Raw genomic sequence first — 25813 nt, forward strand, 5'->3', positions numbered from 1 at the left:
CACTTTTATACATTTAAGTGTCTTAACAGGTCTTGAGGAGTACGACTGCATCTGTGAAAAAAGTAGTATAAAGCCTTTTGTGGCTCCAGAAGAGGCTGCATGTAATCTGATAAATGACCATGTCACTCAGTGGTTAAGTTGCATTGTGGGTAATGTTGGCGTTAGATTTTGAAAGGGAAGAAGAATACGTGGGATAATATATGTTTTAAAAGTTTCTGTTTTAACCGTCCATAATGAGTTCAATAGTGTTACAGCTTCATAGCCATTGAGTGACATCACTGAACGTAATTTATCTGATTACATGCAGCTTCCTCTGGAGCCACAAAAGGCTTTACATGACTTTCTTTCACATATGCAGTAGTATTCCCCAAGACATGCAAACACACGCACAAGTACGAGTATGAGTTACCCTTTAAGTCCTTGCAAGCAATTTGGCTTCATAAGTGCAACAAACAAAAGTTGTTGAGTAGTTATTTAGCAGATCACATCATGAATGCCTACAGCATGTTAGACATATCAGTGAATTATCATGACATACCCTACAGACAAGAGTAGACTGTAAAGTGCAATCATTATGAAGTCAGTGTGTCTTTGCTTGGTAGAAACTAGGTGATAACAGTAAACTGGCCATTATCATCTCAACCTCTTTCAAACTGTCGCTTGGGTGGAGCTGTTTTATGTGATTGTTGAAGCTGATGGAACCCAAACTTGAAGCACACTTTCCCCCCCCTTTTTTTACTCATAGGAATCGGTCAGGGTGTTCCCGTCGTGGCGGTCATCTTTGAGGGGGGTCCCAATGTGATCCTGACCGTGCTGGAGTACCTTCAGGAGAGCCCTCCTGTCCCAGTGGTGGTGTGTGAAGGGACCGGCCGTGCTGCTGACATACTGGCCTACGTCCACAAGCAGACAGAGGAGGGAGGGTACGTCACGCACACAAATGCAGAGGAAAGGGCTGGGTGGGGGAAAGAAAATGAACAAACAAACAAAACGAAGAAGTACCGTTGTAGTGTCGATTTTTGTAGTGTAATGGAGGAACAGTAAAGTTAACAATTAAACATTGACTCAAAGAAAATGTTGTAAAATTAAGATTTCAGCATGTTCTTTTCAAATATTTAGAGGTGTGATTTAGAAATGGTTAAAATCACAACAAAAGGAAGATTCATAAATCAAAATGGCAGCATGATGCTGTTTGTGATGACTTATTTACTGTGTTTCAGACAGAGATGTTCCTGTTTTTTTCCCCCCAGTTCCTTTTAATGGCAGCGTCGTTGGTGGCTCTCATCTATTTTTGTCCTAGAAGGTTTTCTAACAACCCAACCACAGCCCAGTCTTAAAAACAGTTAAAAAAGTAGTTGAACTTGTGACAGAGTGCAGTTAAAAGTAATCTGTTGACAGGTTTAATCAGCCAGTGATATTTGCACATACTGCTGCAAAATGTTCACCCTCAAACTCAATGAAAATATGTTCATAATCTTAAAATTTGCTGTCATTTTTAAAAACTCCTCAGTGATCCAATATAAGGATCCAGTTTTACTGCCCATCTACGGCATGTGTTGCTCCAATTTGAGATGCATATCTCTGTAAGTCCCGGCTAACTTAACTGTGAATATGAGCTTCATCAGTCTTGAGCATAAAAAGGTTGAGATTTTTTTTTACAGCCGATCACAGGAAACATGCACAGATCCAAAACAGCAGGGTTGAGATCTAGGTTTATAGGTCAACTGTAGACGAGTTTATCTGTGCAGCCTAAATCTCTGTAGTGAAATATTAAAATATCACACAATATGCAGTAAAACAAGCTACTGTCATTTGACCCCATAAGTACGCTACTGTATTGCTAACCTTACTTTATGTTACAGAGGCTGAGGCTCAAACTGCTATATTATATTTGCCCATTTTAAAATCTGAATTTATCTCCTCACTATAGTTTTATCTCACACTGATAAACTAAGCTACGCGAAGCCATCTCGGATTAAAGATTAAAAAAGTGTTGTTATCAAGCTGCAAGTCGTGACATCATTTCTGTTTTAGCAGGACCACCAGTTGGAAGGAAGTAAAACAGTCTTCACTTCTGTAATTAAAAGGCCAGGCCAAATTTGAAGTCCTGGCGCCGTGTGTGGTGTTCAGGGACAATGCAAAACATGTTGTCCTGTGTCATGGACATAATATTTTGACTTTAAAGACCTTTAAGGAGTTCACCGTGTTGTCGAACGATATTTAGACAGACATGTGCTGGAATCAAACCTATACTTTGAGCGTTTTATAGCCGTGTGGGTTTGAGAAGCGTGACTGTAATCATGTTATACTGTAATTCTTCTGCAGACGACTTCCTGACGGAGTGGAGACTGACATCATCGCAACCATCAAGAAAACCTTCAACTTCAGTCAGAGCGATGCCATCCATCTCTTTCAGACTCTGATGGAGTGCATGAAGAGCAAAGAACTGGTACATTCATGCACATCAATCACATGTTTTAATCTCTTATCATTCATGTTCCCCTTTTTTAAATTTCCATTTCAATGACGGTGTTTGAAGCAGTGGAATAAACCTGCAAAGGTCAGAGTTGTTTAATAAACTTCCTGAAACACAAAAGCTTCAGAAGCAGTAAAAGAAAATGAAGCTGCTATCAACTAAATGAAGCAGTTGAAGCACTGCCACACAGACAACTGTGAATGACTCTGGTCTTGTGTTTATAAATTAATGTATCACATATCACAAACTCGTGAAACATCTGGAGAATGTCTGTGGGAATGTGTTAATAAGTCCTATCTTGTTTCCTGGAAAACAGATAACTGTGTTTCACATCAGCTCCGAGGAGCACCAGGACATCGACGTAGCCATTCTGAGGGCTTTACTCCAAGGTTAGTGCATGACTTCTCTCTGAACTTCTTTAAGAGAGTAAAAGTCACATAAAGTTGATTCGGTCTATTCATATGCTGAGGCTGTTGGCATTGGGAGATTAAGATTTCAAGACTCTGTAATGTTTTTGTTCTGATATAGATATGCTTTGAGAACAGCATTCCCCCCTGTGTGCCCTTCTCTTTGTGTTCCTCAGGAGATCATGTTGCTCGCATTCACAGGGCCTCCTTATTCCAGCACAGTTAGTCCCTGAGCTGCATATCTCAGTCTTTTCATCCCTGCAGTCTGTTGGAGAAAGAGAAAAGTTGGACATTTACCTGAGCTGTTTTTTTTCCCTTATGCTTTAGAAAAGGAGAAAAAAATACCCACTTTATGATTGTTCTAACTCTGACCAGCCTGTTCTTTATTTCAAGTACAAAACAAATGTTTCAAAAGGGGGCAGGGGGTGTCGCACTGAATGTGCCTGGGTGTAGCAAATCAGTGCCGGTTCGCCCTCATTCCACTTTATTCAGACAAAAGCAAGGAATTTGTGATTGACTGCAGCTGATCGATAGTCTAGAGAAACCGGCTCAGACTCTCAAAAGACAAACCGCCCCTCGACTGAAAATGCCCACCCAGGCAAATATTTGTTGGCCTGAGGCGCAGTCATCTTGGTGAAACAGTAACTCATCCTCAAAAGGACCCGGAGCTGCAAAAGCTCTCAAGGCTCTTGAAGAACATTGAGTGCTGCCGTTTCTCTCGTCCATTATGACTCAATTAATTTAGCAGGCAGGATATTAAATGGGACGTTTAGAGGAAAAGCTGTTGCTGAATATACTGTGGAATACTTAGCGTGAAAGCTGAGGTTATTAAGAAGTCCATTTAGTGATTTTTAGTCCAAATTCCTGTTGAGATTCCTATGTGACCTACACGGTGTACAGAGATTATGATTGTTTGATTCAGATGGCTCCTAGTGGACAATACGGCAGATTACTGTGGAAGAGAGCACTAGACTGAAGAGGGATTTACTTTGTTGTCTAATCTGCTGTGTATTAGTGTGTAATTGACTGTATTACTGCCCTGGCCCTGCTCTACAAACCCCCTCTAATCCTGCTAGCTGGCTAACGGGAAATACACAGTTAATGAGGCTTTACTTGCCTGGGAAATCATATCTGTTTATGTGTGAATGTTTACTCACGGCTGTACCTGTGTATTTCAGGCACAAACGCGTCTGCCTTCGATCAGCTGGTCCTGACTCTGGCCTGGGACCGGGTAGACATTGCCAAGAATCATGTGTTTGTGTACGGACAGCAGCTCCTGGTACGTGTTTTTGTGTGTGTGTGTGTGTGTGTGTGTGTGTGTGTGTGTGTGTCACTGCTTTCAGAGATGTTTGCTTAGCTCAGCAATAGCGTCAAACCTTTGGACTTGCCCAAAATGACCCCAGATTCTCTGCAGACCACAATCTGCAGCCTGAGGAGCCGGGGGACCGGACTCGGGCCGGCTGCCATAAACTGCTTGTCTTGACTGTAACATGAACCCTCTTACAGTTGTCTTCATAAGCTGCCCTCAGTGGTCGTGTTTATTTTAAAACGTGGGGATTCCTGGCTTTCAGCGTGAATGAGAGGATGGATCATATTTATTTGTTTTTCTTGCATGGTTTGTTTTTTTGTAATTTGGCCGCATTCTCCCTCATCGTGTTTGTTTTATAAATAATAATTTGCCATAAAAATATGCTTCATAACAGCATGTTTATCTTTATTTGTGTGTTTAGGTGAGCTCTCTGGAGCAAGCAATGCTGGATGCGCTCGTGATGGACAGGGTGGATTTTGTCAAGCTGCTCATAGAAAACGGCGTGAGCATGCACCGCTTCCTGACAATCAGTCGGCTGGAGGAGCTCTACAACACGGTAACATAATGACACATGCACCAGAATAATAGAGATCGGCTGTCTGTTCAGAAGAGTTGTAAAGGTTTTTGTGTCTTCTATTCTAGAAACAACCTAGCAGCAACCCAACTCTCCTGCACCTGGTTAGAGACATCAAACAGGTAGAGTCCGTCTACTTCATATCATTTTTATCAGTTAACTTTTATCTGTCTTTTCAGTCTCATGCACCATTTTGTTTCTGTGTCTTTCCCTGTAGAGTCATCTGCCTCCAAACTATAAGATCACTTTGATTGATATGGGCCTGGTTATTGAGTACCTGATGGGCGGGACTTACAGGTGCAACTACACCAGGAAACGCTTCAGAATTATTTACAACAATCTCCATGGCAACAATAGGGTGCGTTTGTGCTTTTGCATTTCCTGGGATGTTTTTGTAGAAATGTCCAAAAAAATGTTTTATGGTGTTTAATATTTGAAACAAAACTTTTTTTTAAAGTGGTACAATGGCGTATTGTGTCAGGCCTTAAACTGTGATTGGATGCATTGTTAACAGAAATGAAGTCGGTGGAAGATGAATCAAGTAAATCTGACAATGTATTTATGTGCTGCACAGAGGTCGGGGCGCCACACAGCAGGTCCTGGTTCTCATTTGAGGAAAAGTCACGAGTCTTTTAGCATGCAGGCGGACAAGAAGGAGAAGACGAGGCACAACCACTTCATCAAAACTGCACAGCCATACAAACCCAAGGTAAACTCCTCCCATACAATTAAAGGAATGAGGCCGACGAAAACCTGTCTCTGCATCTAAGGAGGCACTGTAAAAAGGGAAAAATAAAAGTTTGCTTCTTCCCCCTCCTTCTAGCTTGAGTCCACCACCGAGCAGAACAAAAAGAGAAGCAAAGAAGAGATCGTGGACATAGACGACCCAGAGACACGGCGGTTCCCCTACCCTTTCAACGAGCTGCTGGTGTGGGCTGTGCTGATGAAGAGGCAGAAAATGTCGCTCTTCTTCTGGCAGCACGGCGAGGAGAACATGGCGAAGGCACTGGTGGCCTGTAAGCTTTGCCGGTCTATGGGCTACGAGGCCAAGAAGAGTGACGTGGTGGACGACACCTCAGAGGAGCTCAAGGAGTACTCAAAGTATGTTTGTGTGTGGCTTTGATTACATGTCAAAGTTCTCACATCAGTAAGTAACGGTATGAACTAAATCATCTATCCTGATGTATTTCAGTGAGTTTGGGACGTTGGCGGTGGACCTTCTGGAGCAGTCGTTCAGGCAGGATGAGACCATGGCCATGAAGCTGCTCACCTATGAGCTGAAGAACTGGAGCAACTCCACGTGTTTGAAGTTGGCAGTCTCCTCCCACCTACGGCCCTTTGTGGCTCACACCTGCACCCAGATGCTGCTGTCAGACATGTGGATGGGACGGCTGAACATGCGCAAGAACTCCTGGTACAAGGTTCATGTTCCATTTCGATTTTATTTTTGGTAACAAACAAGAATCTGAGAGAGTGTGTGTGTGCTTGAATCAGTGCTTTGTCTGTGAACAGCCTAAAACAAATACTAAGCCATTCTGTATTGGTTTAAGACGGGGGGCCCAAACTTTTTTCCCTTGGAGGGCCAAAAGCAAACACCTTGTATTGGTTAGATGTCAAATGGGACCAGGATCCCAAGTTCCCTTAATTGACTGCCCGTTGTGCTCAGATTATAAAATTGCTTTAACTATTAGCAGCACCTCTACACTGCCCCCCACAACTACCGGAGGTACTGCTCGGTTGGTCCGTATCCGTAAGCTTTCAGAATATGTGCAGAAATACGGACAAAGTGAACACAGAGTACGGACGGAGGGCTTCGTCATTATGCGTATCCAACGTTGAGCATTAATGAGCCTTTAGTCTGTCTTATACTATTTTTGTTACTGGTACCATCAAGGAAAATGGATAAAAACAAGGAAATATTTAAATTAGTGAAAAGCCACAAAACGTAGGAAATAAAGCACTTGGGATTCATTAGTGTGTGTGCGTGTGTGTGTTTGTACTTCAAAGGACTTTGTCAACAAACATAGCAGCATCCACCCACATGAGTGTGTTTTTTGTCTCTAGGTGATTCTGAGTATGTTGGTGCCTCCTGCCATCCTACTGTTGGAGTACAAATCCAAGGCTGAGATGGCTCACATCCCTCAGAGCCAGGATGACCACCAGATGACCATGGAGGACAGCGAACACAACTTCCAGAACATAGCTGAAGACATCCAAATGGTTAGATTTACTCAGAGGTTCTGTTTTTGTGTTTCTATCCAGTTGCTTTGTTTCCTTTTTCCTTTTTCTTTTGAAAATATGGTAAAAGATGATCTCTCGCTTACTTTAAAGCAGTCTGACAGTCCTGCAATAAAATAAATCATTTTAAACATCATATCCAATTTTTAAATCAAAAATTGTCCATTGTTGAAGTGATGTTAATTAATGACATATGTTGTATAAGAAGAATAGCGTGAGAGATATTCACATCAAAAGTGCTTTTTTGCACTTTTGGCCTAAAATTCCTCTTTTGTTTGTTTGTTTTAATTCTGTCATTTATTTGCTTACTTTCTGTCGCTCACATTCTGTTTTCTGACTTTGCGTTCTCTCTCTGTCCGTCTCTATTTTCTCTCCTCACTGTGGCTTGCTGCTGTCGTCTAATTTGGGCCTTTTTAACCTCTCTGCAGGATGTATTCAAAGAGGCCAGATCCCACGACCACGTAGAAGCAAAGAACGACATGGAGACTCACATTCGCTCCAGGAAGCTGCCCTTAACCAGGAAAATTTATGCCTTCTACCACGCTCCCATTGTCAAGTTCTGGTCCAACACGGTAGGGAGATTACAGAAGAGAACATACACACGCATACAGTCATCTGCTCATCCATCCAACCATCTATTATACGGTGGTTTATCTGGGTAGGATTCTGGGTAACAGGATCTACAAAGAGAGGGTGTTGCTAGCCAGGAGCAGACGCTGAACACAGATTGTTTATGTTTTTGCGCTGAAAAGAAGATTTACACCAACCACCCTGCAGAGATACAGATGTGTTCTTCATGTTATTGTTTACAGGGCGTTTCCACCACAGGAACTTTCCCAGAGGACCAAGAACCTTTTTAAGGGAATTTATTTATTTTTTTGTAGGATCATCCCTGGTGTCAAAATGTTCATGTTCTTAAAGTATTTGCAGTGCTGAATGTCACTTAAACTTAAAACCCCAGGACAACAACAACATGGCTGACAAGACAAGGAAGCACTGGTAGTATCAATATTAGAACTAGGTGTGGTTATTTCTTGTTGTTTATCCAGGTCAAAAACAAAAGATGCGTTTCCACCCAGAGTACTCGGAGCTTTTACTACTTTTCAAGGAAGTAAAAGGTTCCTTTAGCCTGTTGTTGTTTGCGTTTCCACCCAGTGAAGATTAGGCAAATAAGTCTGCTGACGTAGGAAGAAGCCACTGGTGTTTTGACACATTGTTTTAGCGCACAACAGTACAACAAAAAAATGGCTTGGACTTTGTTGTTGGTTTTATTGTATGCTTTCTTCTGTCAACTCCGTCATGTTGATGTGACGAAGCACAATGAACAAAAAACACGCTTTGTTTTTTGTTTTGTTTTTAAAAGTGGCTGAAATACAAATCTGTGAGTACTCAACTAGTCATGAATGTACAGTGCTGGAAATACAGGAGACATCTGTGGATGTAAAGTTTGTGGTCTTTTGGAGATTATTACTCCCAACAGGGACTTTTGGTGTAAAATAATGACTCTGGGACTTAATTTGGACCCTGGTCCCTCTGGTGGAAACACAGAAAAAGTTCCTCCAATGTTCCTAATCACTGGAAAATCGAACCGCAGCTTAAGTTATGTTGTTGAAAGAAGAGCTGAGAGAAGGAGTGAACAAGAGAGAGGGATGAACGATAAGCAGACAATGCAAGTGAACAAAAGAAGTATAACTTTCTATTCTGATAGTTGTGTGGCAGTTACATACCAGAGTTAAGTATGTAATAGTACCTGGAACAATTTGGTCTAGGAGCTCTTAGAGATGTGGCAATTGGTGATGTTTAGAATAAAGATCAACAGAAAGCTTTGTCTAATGCTTAGTGCTGTCTTCACCAGGTCGGTCTGACACAAAACCCTGCTGCCTGGCTGTGATTGATGGTCCATTAATACAACAAATAGGAGAAGGGGACAAGGTGCAACCTTGTCTTATCAGACACCCACACAAAAAGTAGTGAGTCAGGAAGAATGGCAGCGACATATATTCCCACAGCACCGCCCACAGGAAAGCTCAGGGAACACAATCATACAACAATTTCCCAATCCACAGCCAACATCAGTCAGGACTCATCAATTATTTGTGGGAAGTGTTTTTTCTGGACTGTGGGTCACTTGCAAATTACCAATTTAAAGGCAACAGTCTTCTCAAGAAAGAGGCAGCGGTAGCACTTACAGCTTGTTTTCAATACATTTTCTTTAATACACACTCAGTGAAGGGATTATCATTCATCTTTTCTCACTTGCTCTTATGTTTATGTATATACACAAGCCTGAGGCTGGTTCTCAGGAGCCTGAGAGTCATCACTGAGGGTTTTATTTGCAGAGACAGGGCTGTTTTTCAGGCTGTTCAAGACTTGAGTGGAGCTGATAGCATCACTGAAACTGCCAGTCTGTGTAATGTAGCCTGTGCCCCAGGCTTATCTACATCTGCAGAACCAGCTTCAGTGCATCAGTGCAGCGCTCAACAATGACTGACCCATCAAATCTGGAGTGTTAATGGCTGATTTTCCAAGAGTTCACACCTTGCATGTCAAGGTTCAGCTGTTCTTGAAAGCGTAGATCAAAGTTGCTCGACAAAAGTTGTTGGGTGCGTGCACATGTGTAAATTGCCTGTCTGTATGGACATTTACAAACTTTCCCACAGTCTGCAGGATGGTTGACCTGTGCTTCACACACACATGAGCTCTTTTGTACAAACTTCATTTACATTTAGAAGCGGTATTCAATGTTACAATATAAGAACTGATTATTGCAGCTTGAAATGAGGACATGCTTATAAAATTCCCATCTCTATTTCTTACATAATTCACCTCATCCCTCCCTTGTGAGAGCAGGCTTTGTCAGGAACTGTGAATTTCACTTGAGACTTTAGAAGCTGAAGTTTCTCTTCTCTCACACGGCCCCTATCCACACAGCTAACCGCCAGCTGAGCTCTGAGACCTCAGAGGCCTCCGTCAAGACTATTTGCTCTTGACTTAAAGTGCCATCATGTGATTCAGCCCCTCCAGAGGGCCTCAACTGACCTTGTCTCAAAATATTTCAGAGAGAGGAACACAGGACAGTTATCATCTACGTCCAACATATCTCACAGACTGTGTATCTAAATTGCTCACGTTTGTGACGTGTAGTTAAAGAATGTAACCATTGAATAAGCATTTTATATGATATTTCTGGGTTGTTTAAGAGTGTTATTGTTACGTCTCCTACTGTCAGCTCTTCTACCTGGGCTTCTTGATGTTCTACTCGTACGTGGTCCTGGTGAAAATGCCTGAATGGCCTTCTCCTCAAGAGTGGGTGGTCATCCTCTACATATTCACCTCTGCCATTGAGAAAATTCGAGAGGTATGTGTAACCGAAGTATTTAAGAGATTTAAAAATGATGACAAAGACTAACTTTGGATCATTATTTCATGTTGTTCCTCTTCATCCTCTCTTATTTCTAGATGTTTATGTCTGAAGCAGGCAAAATAAGCCAGAAGATAAAGGTGTGGTTCAGTGACTATTTCAATGTGTCCGACTTTCTGGCCATTGTGACGTTCTTTATTGGCTTTGGCCTGAGGTTGGCTGGAGGAGATGCCTTTGTCCCCGGGAGGACGGTGTATTGTCTCAATATCATCTTCTGGTACGTGCGACTCCTGGATATCCTGGCTGTGAACCAGCAAGCTGGACCGTACGTCATGATGATTGCTAAAATGGTGAGTTCTATGAGAGAGAGAGACACCGCTGGATGATGTAAGCAAGCAGATGTCAACGTTTTTGTACACCGTTTAAAAGCTGTCATTACTTTTTCTCCCATGTTTTTTTCTGAAGGTGCTCTTAGATTTACATGATACAGAAAAAAAGATGTTTAACAGTGATCATTGCATTCATAAGGCCATGACAGTTTGCAGCTTTTGTATCGGTAGCTTTTTAGCAACTGGTTTAAACATGCTGTGAGACGTATTATGTTTCCATGTTTTTATTTAATCAATTTGAACATTCACATTTAAACAGCATTAATCAACTACATGATGTTTTCAGGTATTGTAACCTACTATATTAGCTGAGCAGCCCCATCAGTGTTAGAGCAGACAGTCCTCTTATTTTCCATTTAATTTGCTCCACGTCGTAGTTTAAACATAGTGTTTTTTATCATTTTTGACAGATAAAAAAATATTGAGTGAAATTATCTGAAGGTCATATTAAAAACTTGTTGATGTAATTTTGTTACAGTAGTAGTTTGATCATGTTTGAAATGTACTTTGTTGCCCTGTAGTATGAGGCTTGAGCCAGCATACAGCTTTGCTTAGCTTAGCTTTGCTTAGTTTAACCTGAAGACTGGAAGCAGGCAGAAATGGCGAGCCTGGCTCTGTCCAAAGCTGATAAAATCTGCTTACCGCAGCAACTCTAAATTTTTTAAATGTTACATAAGGCAAAGATTTCTTTGCTAAGTCTAAACAGCAATGCTCACTATGTTTTTACCTGAAGATACACTGCTTTGTTGATGTTCCAGGTTTGCCATTTCCCCCGTTTTCAGACTCTACCCCGACTGGCTGCTTCCTTCAGCTTTTCATTCAGTGTACAGATATTCGAGTTGTATCAATCTTATCATCTCAAGCAAAATAAATGACATAGTGCTGATGTTTGATCCCCAGCGTAGATGTGTGTGCACTATAGAGACTTTATAAGTCAAATATTGTTTCAAGTAGTGATAATAATGTCAGTTGCATGCTTTTCACTCAGTGTGTCCCTCTTTCAGGTGGCCAACATGTTTTATATTGTAGTAATAATGGCTATAGTCCTGTTGAGCTATGGCGTACCCAGGAAAGCCATTCTGTACCCACAAGAGGAGCCCAGCTGGACGCTGGCCAAAGATGTGGTCTTCCAGCCGTACTGGATGATGTACGGGGAAGTGTATGCTTATGAAATCGATGGTAAGGACGATGAGGATGGTAGGGGCGATTACGAGGGTAAGAGCAGTTTTATTCAAAACTTCTCACTACAGCATGAAGGCTGATTGTCACTCAAAACAAGCACTGGAAATCAAACCCACGACGGAATAATCATTGCTCCCCCTCACAGCCTCTTCACACAACATGCGCAGCCAACGCCGGTCTCTTTAGGCAGGGCAGTGCCTTTTGCTTCACCACAGCATCGACTGCCTCGACTCAGTGGAAAATGGTCCAGATGAAACTCAACATTGAGGGGTGATCACTTGAGTCGGGCGCATTTGAAGTTTTGGTGGAACAAAACACCTGGCTGTGCCCCATAACCCAAGTTGGCCTTACCAACTTCTCACCAGTAGTGGAAATTTATCACATGGTTCATGACTGATATCATGACCTTCATAAAAACTGAGGAGGCGATAAATAGTCATTTGTCAATTAAGCAGTGATAATAAAAAAAAAAAAGAAAGAACAAAATGATCACTCAAGGTTAATTTTTGAACAATCATTCAAAATATTCCTCTGAATAAATTCTAGTTGCAGTGCGTTTTGTCATTCAGAAAGCTTACACCAATATACACCAATTTAGATTACAGCATGGTAATAACATGGTAAAATAAGATAATCCTTTTAGTCCCACAACGGGATCAACCCACATGTAATTGTGGGGTGATAGTTTGATAATAATGGTGTAATAATTAAGAAATGAAAATGAAAGTAATAACTACGTATATAACAGGGTATTAAGGGGCCAGAACCAAAGTGTTATAATGGGGAAACACATTTAAAGACAGTCAGTAGTATAGTAATAGTGTCATTTTGGTAACAATATAGTAACCTGCTAGCAATAAAACGTTATATCAATATAATATTTGCATTTAAAATAGGTAATATGGTGACAATAATGGGGTAATGACCTAATAATAAAGGGATAATATAGGCTCATGTTTTCACAATATTACAGGCTACTATCAGCGTAATACCTTCAAAATCACATGAAAATTCTTGGAAGTAAAAATTGGTAATTACATAATTGAAATGCTGAAATATATTTTTCCTTATGTTCTCAACATTGCTTTTGGTTTCAAGGTAATACTGGACAAATGATGTGTTAAATGCTGTCACTGTCCTGAATCAGGCCTGCAAAATGCTAAAATACCTGTTTCTATTTGATTTCATGGTAATATTAGATGAAACCATATAAATTATCATAAAGTATTTCTGATTCTGATTATAAAAAACCCAGAAGACATCCAATACAGGTACATGCGGTAATTACATGGTTGTACCTATTACCTCTTAATCATTAAACTATTACTCCACTTACCATGTTATTATCAAGCTGTAATGTGAAATTCTCCTGCTGTTTGTATGAACATCACAGTGAATACATAAAATAAAAATCTTAGCAGGATTTTATATTAAAATATCTAATGTCAAGGCAGTATGGTCCTTCTCTATTATCGTAGTGTGCATCCAATTTGGACCCACACAGGGCAGAACGTTAGTTTTAGACTAGGTAAAGATCAAAACCCAGACGTGTTGAGACCATATGTCTTGATATTCTGAGGTTGTATGTGCGTGTGTGTCCTAAAAGGTTTCCTCCTCTTCACAGTGTGTGCCAATAACAGTGAGAATTCAGTAAAGCCCCTGTGTGCGGCGGGAGTGTGGCTGACTCCTCTGCTACAAGCAGTCTACCTCTTTGTACAGTATATCCTAATGGTCAACCTCCTCATCGCCTTCTTCAAGTAAGTGCCCAACATTTCACTGCCAAAATCCAGCTGTGTCACCAGAATAATGTGTGTGCTCATTAGCCACGTTCTCCACAGCATCATCACCAATGTCATTTCTTTACTCTCTGTTTTCCAGCAATGTGTATTTGCAAGTGAAGTCCATTTCTAATCTGGTGTGGAAGTACCAGCGCTACCACTTCATTATGGCCTACCATGAGAAGCCTGTCCTCCCACCGCCCTTCATCCTGCTCTGCCATATCTACTCCCTCTTCTGTATGTGTAGGAAGAGGAAGAAGGAGAATACCTACGGACCAAGTACGAGCACACAATTGGAGGCATTTTGCCACTGATTATTCCTGATGCCATTTTTCAAAAAAACGTTTTGTGGGTAAGTTAAAGAAAATCTCCAACAGTAACAGTTCTTTCTTTCTTTATTTCCAGAGCTCTTTCTCACAGAGGAGGACCAAAAGAAGCTTCATGATTTTGAGGAGCAGTGTGTGGAGACGTATTTTCATGAAAAGGATGATCAGTTTCATTCGGGAAGTGAAGAGCGCATACGTCTTACCTCAGAAAGGTGGGACTGTTATTGCCCTTCTTAAAGGTGCCCTGTGGAGCTTTCTTGAAAAGGAACTAAAGCTACGTTTGCTGTCAGTGTCATCAAAACACATTGTGTGAAAGGTGTAGCAAATGTGCTGAATGCATTTGACCCTCAAAAAAAAAACCATTTGAAAACCCGTTTTATGAAGTATTTTAAATGGTGCATTGTTTACATCCATGTTCGCCAACTAGCAGTCTTCTTTTTCTTTGTGTGCGTTTCTTGGTGCATTACTGCCACCTCTTGATCCAAGAAAGAGAGTGGGGTCAAACACTCCACAGGGAGGAGTCAGTGAATATGTGACTAATGTATTTAGAAAATAGTCCTTTACATTTTCATTTTAACAAAATAATATTAACATATATATTATTTTTATTTAACATTAACAGTAGTAGGTAACAGGCAGGCCTTGGGCTAACCGAAGCTACTCTTTGTCATTTGCAGGGTTGAGACCATGTGTATGCAGCTAAGAGAAGTCGGGAACAAGGTCAACTTTATAAAACGCTCTTTGCACACGCTGGACTCTCAGATCGGTCACCTGCAGGACCTCTCTGCTCTGACTGTGGACACTCTAAAGACCCTCACTGCTCAGAGGGCGTCAGAGGCCAGCAAGGTCCACAATCAGATCACCAGGGAGCTCAGCCTGTCTAAGAACGTGGTCCCCAGCATCGCCCCTGTGGCACCAGACACTGGCCCCCACTCCAAATCGTCCGTGATGGGCAAACGCAGTGTGGGGGCCTTCTACGGCTCCTCTTTTCCCCAGGCAGGAGTCAACATTGCAGATTCTCTGTTTGGGATGGGTGTAGGGGGAGGGGCTGGGACAGAAAGTAGCCGGAGAATCGGGCCCAGCCCTGCAGAAGGACTGGGGCTGGACCCCAGCCTGAACCCAGCATTGAGTCCAGAGAGGAGGGGGTTGTTTGGGCTCGGGCACTTTGCTGCAGAGGCTGGCTCCTCAGGCAGCGCCGGCCCCAGTGCCTTTGTCCAAAGTGCTGTGGCCATTTCCCCTCCGGAGCTGCGTCTCCGAGGCCACTCACTCACCCAGAGTAAGCTGACCCGTCCACAAGAGCCGGGCCTTTCCGACTCCCCATCCAGCCTGCCCAATGTGCCCTCCCCTGGGGCTCAGTTCCACATCAGCAGCACCCCTTCCCAACCCAGTGGCTCCAGCCACCCAGAACTCGCCCTCACCGGGCTTTACCAGCAGCCCCTCCAGCCAGACAGTACCACTGTCGAATTTGGGGCATTTGTGGGTAAGTATGAGACGGAGAGTGAGTCTGTTGTTGATGAGGAGATAAAAGAGGATGGTGAAAACTGTGTGTGTGTGTATCCTACTGTTGTCATTATCTCTAAGACTTCGGGCTCTGCTCGGCCTGCCTGCTTGCCTGCTTACGCTGCAAAGCCTGAGAATGCAAAGGGGTTAGGAAGGGGGGAGGGAGACAGGGAGGCACGTTTGGGGTACGTGAACAAGGCGTTCTGCGATGACGAGGGCAGATCAGGCTCTCTGAGTAGACAGAGCATAGACACTGAAGTCCCACTGGCTCCGGAAACTGAGTCATCACCGGGTGACTCCCATGGAGATAGCAACCTGCCAGGTTGTGCCCATGCCCCTGCTGTGGCACCCAGAAGACCCCACAGACGAAGGAGCAGGGAACAAAATACGTTGGGACCACCTGCCCCTCTAGCGCCCTGCTGTGAGGGTCAAAGTGGGTCGGGCGTATCGTTTGAAAAGAGGAACACGGCAAGAGAGCCAAACACAAAGAGAGGTTTGAGTTTAAGTCTGAGCTTACGTTGAGGGCTGCGTCTACCGGGTGCTGGGGCCTGTCCATCTTCAGATCAGGGTCCCAGTAGACCTTTAACTGGTGCTTTTTGCTTTTCTTTCTCTGCTCTGCCTGGATCTCTTGTCTGACTGGTTTACTCTCTGTTCCTGGGTGGTTCTGAGGTTTACACATTTGATGTGACTGGAGCATGAATGATTGGTCGAGGAGTTTCTTTACAAGAATCAGATGTTTGAACTGTGATTATTATACAATTGAGGTGATCTGGTGGTCTTGTCACCAGATCGGGCAGTGCATTTTTTTTTTGTCTTCTTTGTTCTGACACAGTGATCACCTTAGATTTCACGATGGGAGTAGAAAACAAATCCTAAATACTAGAAAAATAATTATTTCTGATAATTTTGGTGGGATATTGTTACAGGATGCAGACATGAAAAATATATAATTTTTTTGATAATGTGTCAAACGGGAAGGGAAGTTTAAATTAGCCTGATATGGACCGACACCATTTTCTTTGTTTTAGGACATAAAGACAGTTTGGACCTCGAGCACTCCACACCCAAAGAAACCTCCAGCAGAAAGCAAAGCCCGACTGCACAGACCAGATCACAGGTGTGTGTTTGTATGTCTCCAGGCCAACTATACTGGCATCCCTAATGTTTTTTGTTTTGTTTTGTTTTCTTGGCGCACTATTTATAAATCAAGAGGTGAGGTGCCTCTGAACCATTTAACTCTGTGTGTTGTGTCATTTGCTGCCTTTACAATCTTGTCTTTAGCGGCCATGTTTCAGGATTCAACCTATTGAAATGAAATGTATAAACTAAACAAATGTTTACCTTCGTTCTCCTTTTTGTGTCTAATGTCTGTTATTCTGGCTACAGGCTCAGGCGGAAAGTCACGGTCACATCAGAGCAGTCAACTCCTATGCTGGTTTTACAGAGTTTGACAGAAAACCAGCTTTTCTCCATCCTGACTCCAGTAAGCCCACAAACAAAGCTCAGAAAGCAACAGCGGCAGTGATATTCTTATACTTTCACTGTTACAGATGGTAATTGTTCATTGTGTTTCTGCAGCTCTGACAAAGAAGGACAGGAGCAGAGTGTCAGCTGAAGACATCCTCATCCATGAGGACCCCAGGACCGCAGTACTGGTAAGAAGTGTCTCTAAAGCAAGAACAAAACCAAAAAAACACACATCTGTGGCTTGTTTCTTTTATTGTTTAACGACTTCTTCTTGTTTTCTCCACCAGGAAAGAGTTCAGGTCAAATCAGCCCAAGCCAGCAGCCTGTAAGTGTCCCACTGGCTAACATGATGCACACACACACATACACACACGCACATATACATATGCGTATAAAACTAATGTCTCTCTGTTGTCTCTTTCTTTCAGACGAGCCCCTGGAGAAGATACACTAAACAGTAAGACGTGTAGTTTCACCATAGTGGTTTAGTTTGTTCGGACTCGTTCTGTCCTGATCTGCTGGTCCAGCAGCATTTACACAGACGCTGTTATCAAAGTGACTTTTAACCTTTTCCCTTCAATGCATGCTTGTGTGTGATATGATCCATAACAGGCATCTCCCATTAAAAAAAACAACCTTTTCCAGTGTTTTTGTAATGTTTGCAAGTCATATTGAAAAATTTTAACTTAATGATCACATCAGGACCAGAGAGTGAACTCTGCCGTATTTTTTGTTTACTCATGTCTCCTGATGAAAGCTTCATCGTCTTTTTCATCTTCTGTTGTTGCAGCCGCAGTTTCTCTCTACACGCCACGACACACCCACCTCGGAGCCAGGAAGGACTGTAAGTAATGAGCGCTCACTGAGCACACATCAGGGTTTTTAATACCCTGACCGTCTTGACTCTCGATTACAATTGAGATGATTAGTTTGTTAATTAAGTAGTTCCAGATTCTCCCCTTTGAAAATTTGCGTCACTATGTCTTGACTTTTAGTCAACTAGGCGATTAATAACAATAATAATAATACATTTATTTTATATAGCGCTTTTCAGGGTACACAAAGACACTTTGCAGATTAAAAAGCAGAACCCATACCCATAATAAAAACAACACACTAAAAAAAAGCAGTTTTAAAAAGGTGAGTTTTGGTGTTTATGATTAATCATGTAATCAAGAAAACAGCAAATTAATCAATAATAATTATAACTAATTGCAGCCCCAATCCTGCATTTTGCACTTTGTTTGACAAGAAGAAATGAATGGATGACGATAAGCGACGGATAATATTGTTCTTTGGTGTTTAGTATTTATGAGAAAAAAAGTAGATTCAAAGAAATGTAAAACACATGTAAAATCATATATCTATCTAGCTTCCAAATACGAATCCATGAGGATAATTTTACTTAGTGATTAATTACAGGAAATAAAAGAGTTGCATCAAGCTTCAGCTGTTGTTGTGAAGCAGAACAGAGACCTCTACTGGTGGATGCTGGAACAGCTCAGAGTATATCTGTTGAATTAACATGTCCAAATGATTTATTACCATCGTCATCTTCATTACAACAACATGAACTAAGTTTTGCAAAAACATGAACAGATCTCTCTCTTTTATTCTCCGTAGCGATTGGCTCACCTTTCAAACCCATGGAAAACTACCAGTACTCAGGTGAGACATGGAGGATAAGTTGTATCATCATGTTTTCATGGATTTCCAAAATCAGTGATTGTAGACTTTGTTCTGTTCACTCTTCTTCTGCAGTTGTCTTAACCTGTTTATGTTTGTGTGTGTGTGTGTGTGTGTGTGTGTGTGTGTGTGTGTGTTTCCTCTTGTAGCTGTGGAGCGCAACAACTTGATGAGGCTGTCCCAGAGTATCCCCTTCACCCCCGTGCCCCCCAGAGGTAAGTCTGGGTCACAGCACACTCTCGGGCATGTCCAGTCAGGTGAAAACCCTGCAGACACTTCTGAGAAACGACAGCAGACAGTTGGAGAATGAGGAAGCTTAGAGCCAGATAAGAGATGTTGTTTGTGTGTTGTTTTTATCACACCACACCTGCGGCTGGTTGCTGCACAGTCACGTCCGAGCTTTAAATGAGCAGTGTAGGTGTTGTCTTCTGTGTTCTGTTGTTTCTTATTTTTATTTTTGCTTCATAATTCATGTACATCTCCTTGATGAAGACTAACTACTGTCTTTAATGATTTTGATGAGTGGCAGCCACGTTGTTGTCACAGTCTGCTCGTTTCTACTGTGAATGTGTTGAAGTGTAAAACCTTATGCGTCATGTGAGTTTCTTGGCTTTTATCACGGCGGTGTTAGGTGGTGATTATACTGTTTACTCGCAGCAAGGGCATCATACAGTACGTCTTATAAACAGGCAACGACATGGAACGAGTTATTAGTGTGATTATGATTTTTAAAACACCATGAAGCAAAATTTTAACTATCATCATTTGATCTAAAGACATAATAAAGTTATCAGTGCTACAAAAGACTATAATCCTCGGTCTTGAGACAACTTGTAAAAAAGACAGTCATCTTTGCTGCCTCACAAAGGCCGAGAGCAGGAACTACAGCGAGTCTCGTTGAGAATAAAGGGGTTTGAAGTTTGAAGGCGTGTTGTTAACTTGTGAATGCCTTTTTAGGCTGGTTAATAATCTGTGTGACCGACTTTACATAAAACCTAATTAAACAATGCACCATCTAAAGGGCACAGTTATAACTCACTATCTACAAACAACATAGTCTATTTTTCACAGTTGTGTGTCCGTTTGAACGAATGAGCTCGTTTAAGAAATGAAATTAATTTAAATGTGTTATATAACTGTGGCTAATTTAGCCTTAACACATCGCCAGAATGGAGTCGGACACTACTGAGACGACGGCTAGAGCTCCTCCGCTAAGCTAGGCTAGTTACCTTAAAGCAGGGCTACTTTATCTGGTGTTAGCCTCCTTTTTAACTTCATTACGATTTAGCGACCGTCTTATTTTAGTGATAAACTAAACTCTATCACCAAAATGTTGGAGCGTCGAAAGAGATGATTTTTCAATTACAGGAAACTGGAAAAAGAGGGTTAATTAGCTTGGCTAAGGGTCTTGCATGCTAGCCTCAACTAGCCAGATTGCAGTCACAGTAGTTTGGTTATTTCCTTTGAGTTTTCAGTTCTTGAACATTTTATATGCTGTGTTTTTTTTTAAGCACATTTTTAGGCCCTGAAAACAAAACATTAGACTCTGGTCTTTCCTCAGATCTGAAGATGTAGTTTAGCCTTTTGGCTTTGTAGGGCTATACAGCGATACACAAAACCATGGAAACAACTGACTAAATTAAATGTTAGAGCAGCAACCTTCCTTCCACAGTGCACACAGTGTCGCAATCAGCTACTTGGTATTTATTGGTTATCTGTAGACGGGAACTCGCTAAAGATCATGAAAGATTGATCATTTTAACTCAAACCATGACCTTTCCTTAACCCTAAGCGTGTGTCATAATTAGTTTGTACGCGCACAAGAACCAAGTTTGATGGCTCTCGCTGACACACTCAGAAAAAACTGTCTCTGTCCAAGTGTTACTCTAACAGGTAATATCACCACCACCTCGTAAATGCAATGTTCTTGGTTCAGTCATATCCTTCACCCCGTCTGCCCTCACGTTTCCTGTCTGACTCTCTGCTATACTGGAGTCAAATACCTAGTGTGTTATACAGACCCATTACAATCAAAGTGTTCAGGCTGCTGTGTCATCTGACACAGAGGAAGACAAAAGTTTGTCAACATGTCGGTCAGAAGCACCTGATAAACAGATATTAGTTAGTTTAGAAGCCCTTCTTCCTCCTAGTGGATAAAAACTGTCAAAAGAAGACTTTAAAGTGTGTTTCTGTTTTGAGAAACAAACAGCTGAGGAGGTTACAGAGATCAGCAAATCATCTCTGTGTCAATCCGTCTCTTTGACCCTAACCTGCTGCTCTGTGTTCCTGCAGGGGAGCCGGTGACTGTGTACCGTCTAGAGGAGAGCTCACCCAACACCATCAACAACAGCATGTCTTCCTGGGCCCAGCGGGGCCTCTGTGCCAAAATAGAGTTTCTCAGCAAGGAGGAGATGGGCGGAGGACTCAGACGGGCCCTCAAGGTGCTCTGCACGTGGTCAGAGTACGACATCCTGAAGCCAGGACATCTGTATATAGTCAAATCCTTCCTTCCTGAGGTGGTCCAAACCTGGCAGAGCATCTACAAGGAGGACACTGTGCTGCACCTTTGTCTCAGGGTAGGAGGACACACACACACACTAGATACAGTTTGCAGGATGGAATCAGTCCATGGAAAACTGCGTCCACTAAAAGTTTGTTTTTGCCACTGACAGGCTGAGGTTTGTATTCAAAGTGTCTGACAACTTTACAGAAACGATTCCTATGGAGAGAGACCTTTTTGCTAAATAATAAGGTCCTTTTTGTAACCAGAAACACAAGTCTCGTTCAAGGAGAGGTCTCGCTCTGAAATCTCACAAGAGGCTGTTGCAAGAAGACAGCGGTGGAAAGAGTTGGAGAGATAAGTTTGGAGTTTATCTAGAAGGACTGCCAGCAGGAGTTTATCTTCAAAGTCATGTCTGAGCAACTGTAACAACTGGGCTCTTGTGAGATTTCAGAGCGAGACTTCCCCTCGAACGAGACTTTATTTTCTGGTGGAAAAATCTTACTATTTAACAAAAATGTTTTCTAGCTCTCAACTTCATTGAGAAGTCATCGTTGCCTCAAAGGATTTCATTGCAGCCATGTCGTGGCTGAGTCATCATGAGTCGATCTGCTGGACCATTTCCAAAACTTTTGGTTACATGTAAATATAAGGCCTTTGTTTAAATACACTGGAATTCCCCATTAATCATGATGTCAAATAATCAGCAACTCCAGCTTGTTGCTCAAAGCTTCTTGCTATTAAGACATTTGATGCAGCAGTAATTACTGCAATACATAAACCTAGAAGACTAAACAACTAAAATGCTTAAAATGTTTGTTTTTGTGACCTTTTATTCTAGTTGTACTTTCAGTGTCTTTCTTGTTAACAGCCTTCACACCTACACTGATGTAAGACACTAATATTAGACCTTTAGTGTCTGTGAATAAGTGTTTTCCTGTGTCATTACAGGAAATTCAACAACAACGAGCTGCTCAGAAACTGACATTTGCCTTCAACCAAATCAGGCCGAAGACTATTCCTTACTCACCGAGGTAAGCACACATGAAATGCAAGTCACACACAACAGCTCCATTTTCATTTTTTTTTTATTTTGTTTTCCTGTTCGACTGTTTTGCTTAGCTCATCGTGGTTTGGCAGAACATCAATGTCAATATGAAACCGTCCTTCACCCGACCTAATGAACATTCCTCTGACTGTGTTGCCATTGTTCATTGTGCTGAGCTAACTGACAGTTGGGTGCAGCCTTACGCGAGACAGACGGACGAAAAGATCGATACCACACTCAATAATGTTCAGTTACTCCTTTAAAGGATCGAGACATTTGTAAATCGATGACATTATTTGATCAAGGAGTTGTTTTTCCTTTTTCAGCACTCTAATTGTATGAAAGCTGGAATCACTTTAGATGCAGCTTGTTAAGACACTTTATCATTAAAGCCTCATAATTAAAAAAAACAGAAATTAACCAGGAGAAATTTGTGGGATTTTGTTTGTTTAAGTCTCTACTCTTGTGGACCTGTCTGTCCTCTGTGTGTTCAGGTTTCTGGAGGTGTTTCTGCTCTACTGTCACTCTGCCGGACAGTGGTTTGCTATAGAGGAGTGCATTACCGGAGAGTTCAGGAAGTTCAACAACAACAACGGAGAGGAGATCAACCCCACTAACCTGCTGGAGGAAACCATGCTGGCCTTCAGCCACTGGACCTACGAGTACACCCGCGGAGAGCTGCTGGTGCTCGACCTGCAGGGTAAAAGACTCTCAGCACGCTGACATGTCACCACGCCGAGTCATTGATAAGAGAAGTTTCCTGTTTTTAGTTTTAAATGGCGCTTTGTCACGAAGATTGGCCTTTTTCTTCAGTGACTTCCTGTGCACTCAGCAGTGTTATATTGATGTCGTGATATTAAAGCTGGTGTGTTTCTCTGTAGGTGTTGGGGAGATTCTGACAGATCCGTCAGTTATTAAGAGCGGTGAGAAGGGGTAAGTCACTCACCTTTTTAAATGTATTGTTTCAGCTTCTTCTGGCTCAATTCTGTAAAACTGAAACAATTAATGATTAGTTGATTAATCGATTGTCAAAATAGATGCTGATTAATCAAGTATGTCATTGTTTTTATGCAAACATGGAAAAAAAGCAAAGTTACCTCAGACTTTTGGGATATTCAACAAGAATTTTCCTTTTGTCCTGTAAACTAAATGATTAATTGAGAAAATAATCAGATTCATTAAAAAATAACTAATAATCCTCATTTACCAGCTACTTTCTCCAGTAATATTTCAGTAAATGACTGCTGTGTGACTCTTGCAGATCCTACGATATGATATTTGGACCTGCCAACCTGGGGGATGACGCCATTAGGAACTTTCGAGCAAAGCACCACTGCAACTCCTGCTGTCGGAAACTCAAACTTCCTGGTGGGGAATAGTTATTTCTTCTTAAAAGCACCTCAGGTCCTCTCCCTTATTGAAAATGTAAAATATGCAAATAATGTTGTTTTCAAACGTTGAACCACTGGAAACAAAATGTGTGGGTTTCACTGTGAAGTCCGTCCTTGGTAAAGGAGCACAGGAGGTTCACCTTTCCACATCACGCTGGTTATTTGCATCCTGGATCTATGTGGAGTTTAACACAGAGACACTTTCCCTATTCAGCAGATAAAAGTGAAAACAACCTCAAACCTGCACTGTCACACTGACGTATGAGGGAACATCCAAGTGAAAGAACAAGAGGCAGAACACATTTCTGACCGGTGTTAGACTTTATTTCAGTGTCTTTCTCCCTTGTTTCTTCCTCATCAGATCTAAAGCGGAACGACTACACACCAGATAAGGTGACGTTCCCACAGGAAGACCCTCCCAACCCGGGGGGCGGGGGCGACGTCAGAGAGTCCCGCCAATCCATGAGGCTGATGCTGTGATCGGTTTAATCCGTGAGAGCGAACGATCAGGAGGCGACACTGTTCTCATCAATTTATTTTTTTGTTAGTTTTTTTAAGTCAAAGCCAAGGAGCTGAGAGGCACGACCAATCAACTGGAAGAATCACACCTGTGTTTCCACGGAAACCAGTGCATGCAGACTGTGTTATGTTTGTGTTGGTCCCGCCAAAAAACGCTGTGTCGAACACAATTCAACCATCTTAACCTTTTTGTTTTTTTAGTACATAAATGAGGAAAAAAAAAGTTTTAAACATATTTTGTATAAGTTTATGAAAAAATATATATATGTATATGAACTGGATATATCGACAGGTACAATAACATTGCAGAGGGTTTATTATTTATTGTGAAGTTTGAGAAGTTGCCTTGTTTTAAAAAAAAAAAAGATCAAATCTAAGTGCATTGTACATCTGTTACAGCAGCTTCAGAGAGGACAGCCCGCTGACATGGAGTCTCTGCGACGCTGCAGTTTGCCACCACATCATTTTTATAAATGTATAAAGACTTGTATCACAACATTTTGTCTCTTAGCTAATGAGAAGATATACATGAATTTGAAAATCTTGTAAAAATATGGGCAGATTGCAATGCAACTTTTACAGAACAATGTATGTAATTTTATTGTATTGAAAGTGTGTCCACCAAAATATTGCTGATAGTTTTTATTGTTACAAAGGTACTATTGCTATATCTTTGTCATCAACTATTGTATGAGCAAATTACAATCTAGTGTATCTTATAGATACTGTTATCCGGCATGAGCTGAACAGATTAAAATATTTTATTCAGGGGAACTGACAAAACGTTAAGGGTATTACTGTATACATTTTGTACTGGATATCATTTTAAACAAATAAAATGTCTAAAAGCTTTAGCAACATCACTGTGACTCAATGCGCATGGCCTGTCTTTAGATTAAAATCAAATTATTTTATCAGCATTATTTTTTTAAACACGTTTCTCCTTGCAGGTTTCATATTCACAGTCTCATATTTGAAAGATTTCATTCCAAACCTTTGATATTTAGTCGATCAGCAGAAAATGAATTTGCAAATGTTTCGGTCATCGTTTCACTGATTTTTAGCCAAACTGGTTAGCAAATGTGAGGATTTGATACTTGTTAAACAAATTTTTATTCATGCTTTTTCATAAGCGGTGCCTATCGTTGTGTATTTATAGTATACTTGAATTCAAACTGTTGCCGTGGCATTAATCTCGTCGTCAGTCGAGCAGGGAAGTCCTGCAGATAGATGGTAAATTCTTGACTGTCCGTCTGCAGAAGGACACAGTCGGCCTGCTGTTTGAACAGAGGCCTCAGATTCCTCGGTCAGACTGCAGCTGCTGGTATCTGAATCCACACAATGACCTCCGTTCAGCTGAGTCAATAGTCCGCTCACCTGTGCACCTGCATGTGCGATAGTGTGCCGGCTATCTCGCGGCTCTGAAAGGAGAAATGTCACAAGTGGAGTCTGCAGTAGAGGGATATTGCAATAACTATGTTTTATTTTTGTATATTTTCTATGAATTTTGCATTTGCAAAGTTCATCTTCAAATTAATACAATGCTTGCCCGGTTTGGCTGAAACGAATATGAGACTTCAGCAGCCTGAGTTGGTCGGATTAAGTTTGTTATTTTACTGTGAAACTTTGTTTCCTTGCACAGAGTTTACCTGCTGAGCTGCTGCT

The 25813-nt window shown here is 41.6% G+C and overlaps 1 protein-coding gene across 3 annotated transcripts in view; it reads left to right on the top strand.

The window, feature by feature from the left end:
* The window catches only part of trpm7 (transient receptor potential cation channel, subfamily M, member 7), a 40890-nt gene extending 15879 nt beyond the window's left edge, over window positions 1–25011 (top strand). For 2 of the 3 annotated variants that reach the window (XM_073464879.1, XM_073464878.1), the window contains exons 8-40: window positions 746–920; window positions 2323–2446; window positions 2790–2862; window positions 4059–4159; window positions 4611–4745; window positions 4832–4885; window positions 4981–5121; window positions 5338–5472; window positions 5587–5864; window positions 5956–6184; window positions 6828–6983; window positions 7430–7573; window positions 10231–10359; window positions 10461–10712; window positions 11756–11930; window positions 13558–13690; window positions 13812–13990; window positions 14117–14249; window positions 14715–15517; window positions 16566–16654; window positions 16924–17020; window positions 17116–17192; window positions 17292–17329; window positions 17433–17461; window positions 17795–17848; window positions 18628–18672; window positions 18840–18905; window positions 20983–21266; window positions 22142–22224; window positions 22733–22938; window positions 23120–23171; window positions 23500–23606; window positions 23991–25011. In XM_073464879.1, the coding sequence (XP_073320980.1) occupies window positions 746–920; window positions 2323–2446; window positions 2790–2862; window positions 4059–4159; window positions 4611–4745; window positions 4832–4885; window positions 4981–5121; window positions 5338–5472; window positions 5587–5864; window positions 5956–6184; window positions 6828–6983; window positions 7430–7573; window positions 10231–10359; window positions 10461–10712; window positions 11756–11930; window positions 13558–13690; window positions 13812–13990; window positions 14117–14249; window positions 14715–15517; window positions 16566–16654; window positions 16924–17020; window positions 17116–17192; window positions 17292–17329; window positions 17433–17461; window positions 17795–17848; window positions 18628–18672; window positions 18840–18905; window positions 20983–21266; window positions 22142–22224; window positions 22733–22938; window positions 23120–23171; window positions 23500–23606; window positions 23991–24109 (4895 nt within the window). In that variant the 3' untranslated portion in view covers window positions 24110–25011. Of the gene's footprint in view, window positions 1–745; window positions 921–2322; window positions 2447–2789; window positions 2863–4058; window positions 4160–4610; window positions 4746–4831; window positions 4886–4980; window positions 5122–5337; window positions 5473–5586; window positions 5865–5955; window positions 6185–6827; window positions 6984–7429; window positions 7574–10230; window positions 10360–10460; window positions 10713–11755; window positions 11931–13557; window positions 13691–13811; window positions 13991–14116; window positions 14250–14714; window positions 15518–16565; window positions 16655–16923; window positions 17021–17115; window positions 17193–17291; window positions 17330–17432; window positions 17462–17794; window positions 17849–18627; window positions 18673–18839; window positions 18906–20982; window positions 21267–22141; window positions 22225–22732; window positions 22939–23119; window positions 23172–23499; window positions 23607–23990 lie in introns of those variants that run through there. The other variant, XM_073464881.1, reaches the window with a different exon arrangement.
* Window positions 25012–25813: the final 802 nt, after the last annotated feature.

The sequence above is a fragment of the Pagrus major genome, chromosome 4 (genome assembly GCF_040436345.1).
Source record: "Pagrus major chromosome 4, Pma_NU_1.0".
In the NCBI taxonomy this organism is placed as follows: domain Eukaryota; kingdom Metazoa; phylum Chordata; class Actinopteri; order Spariformes; family Sparidae; genus Pagrus; species Pagrus major.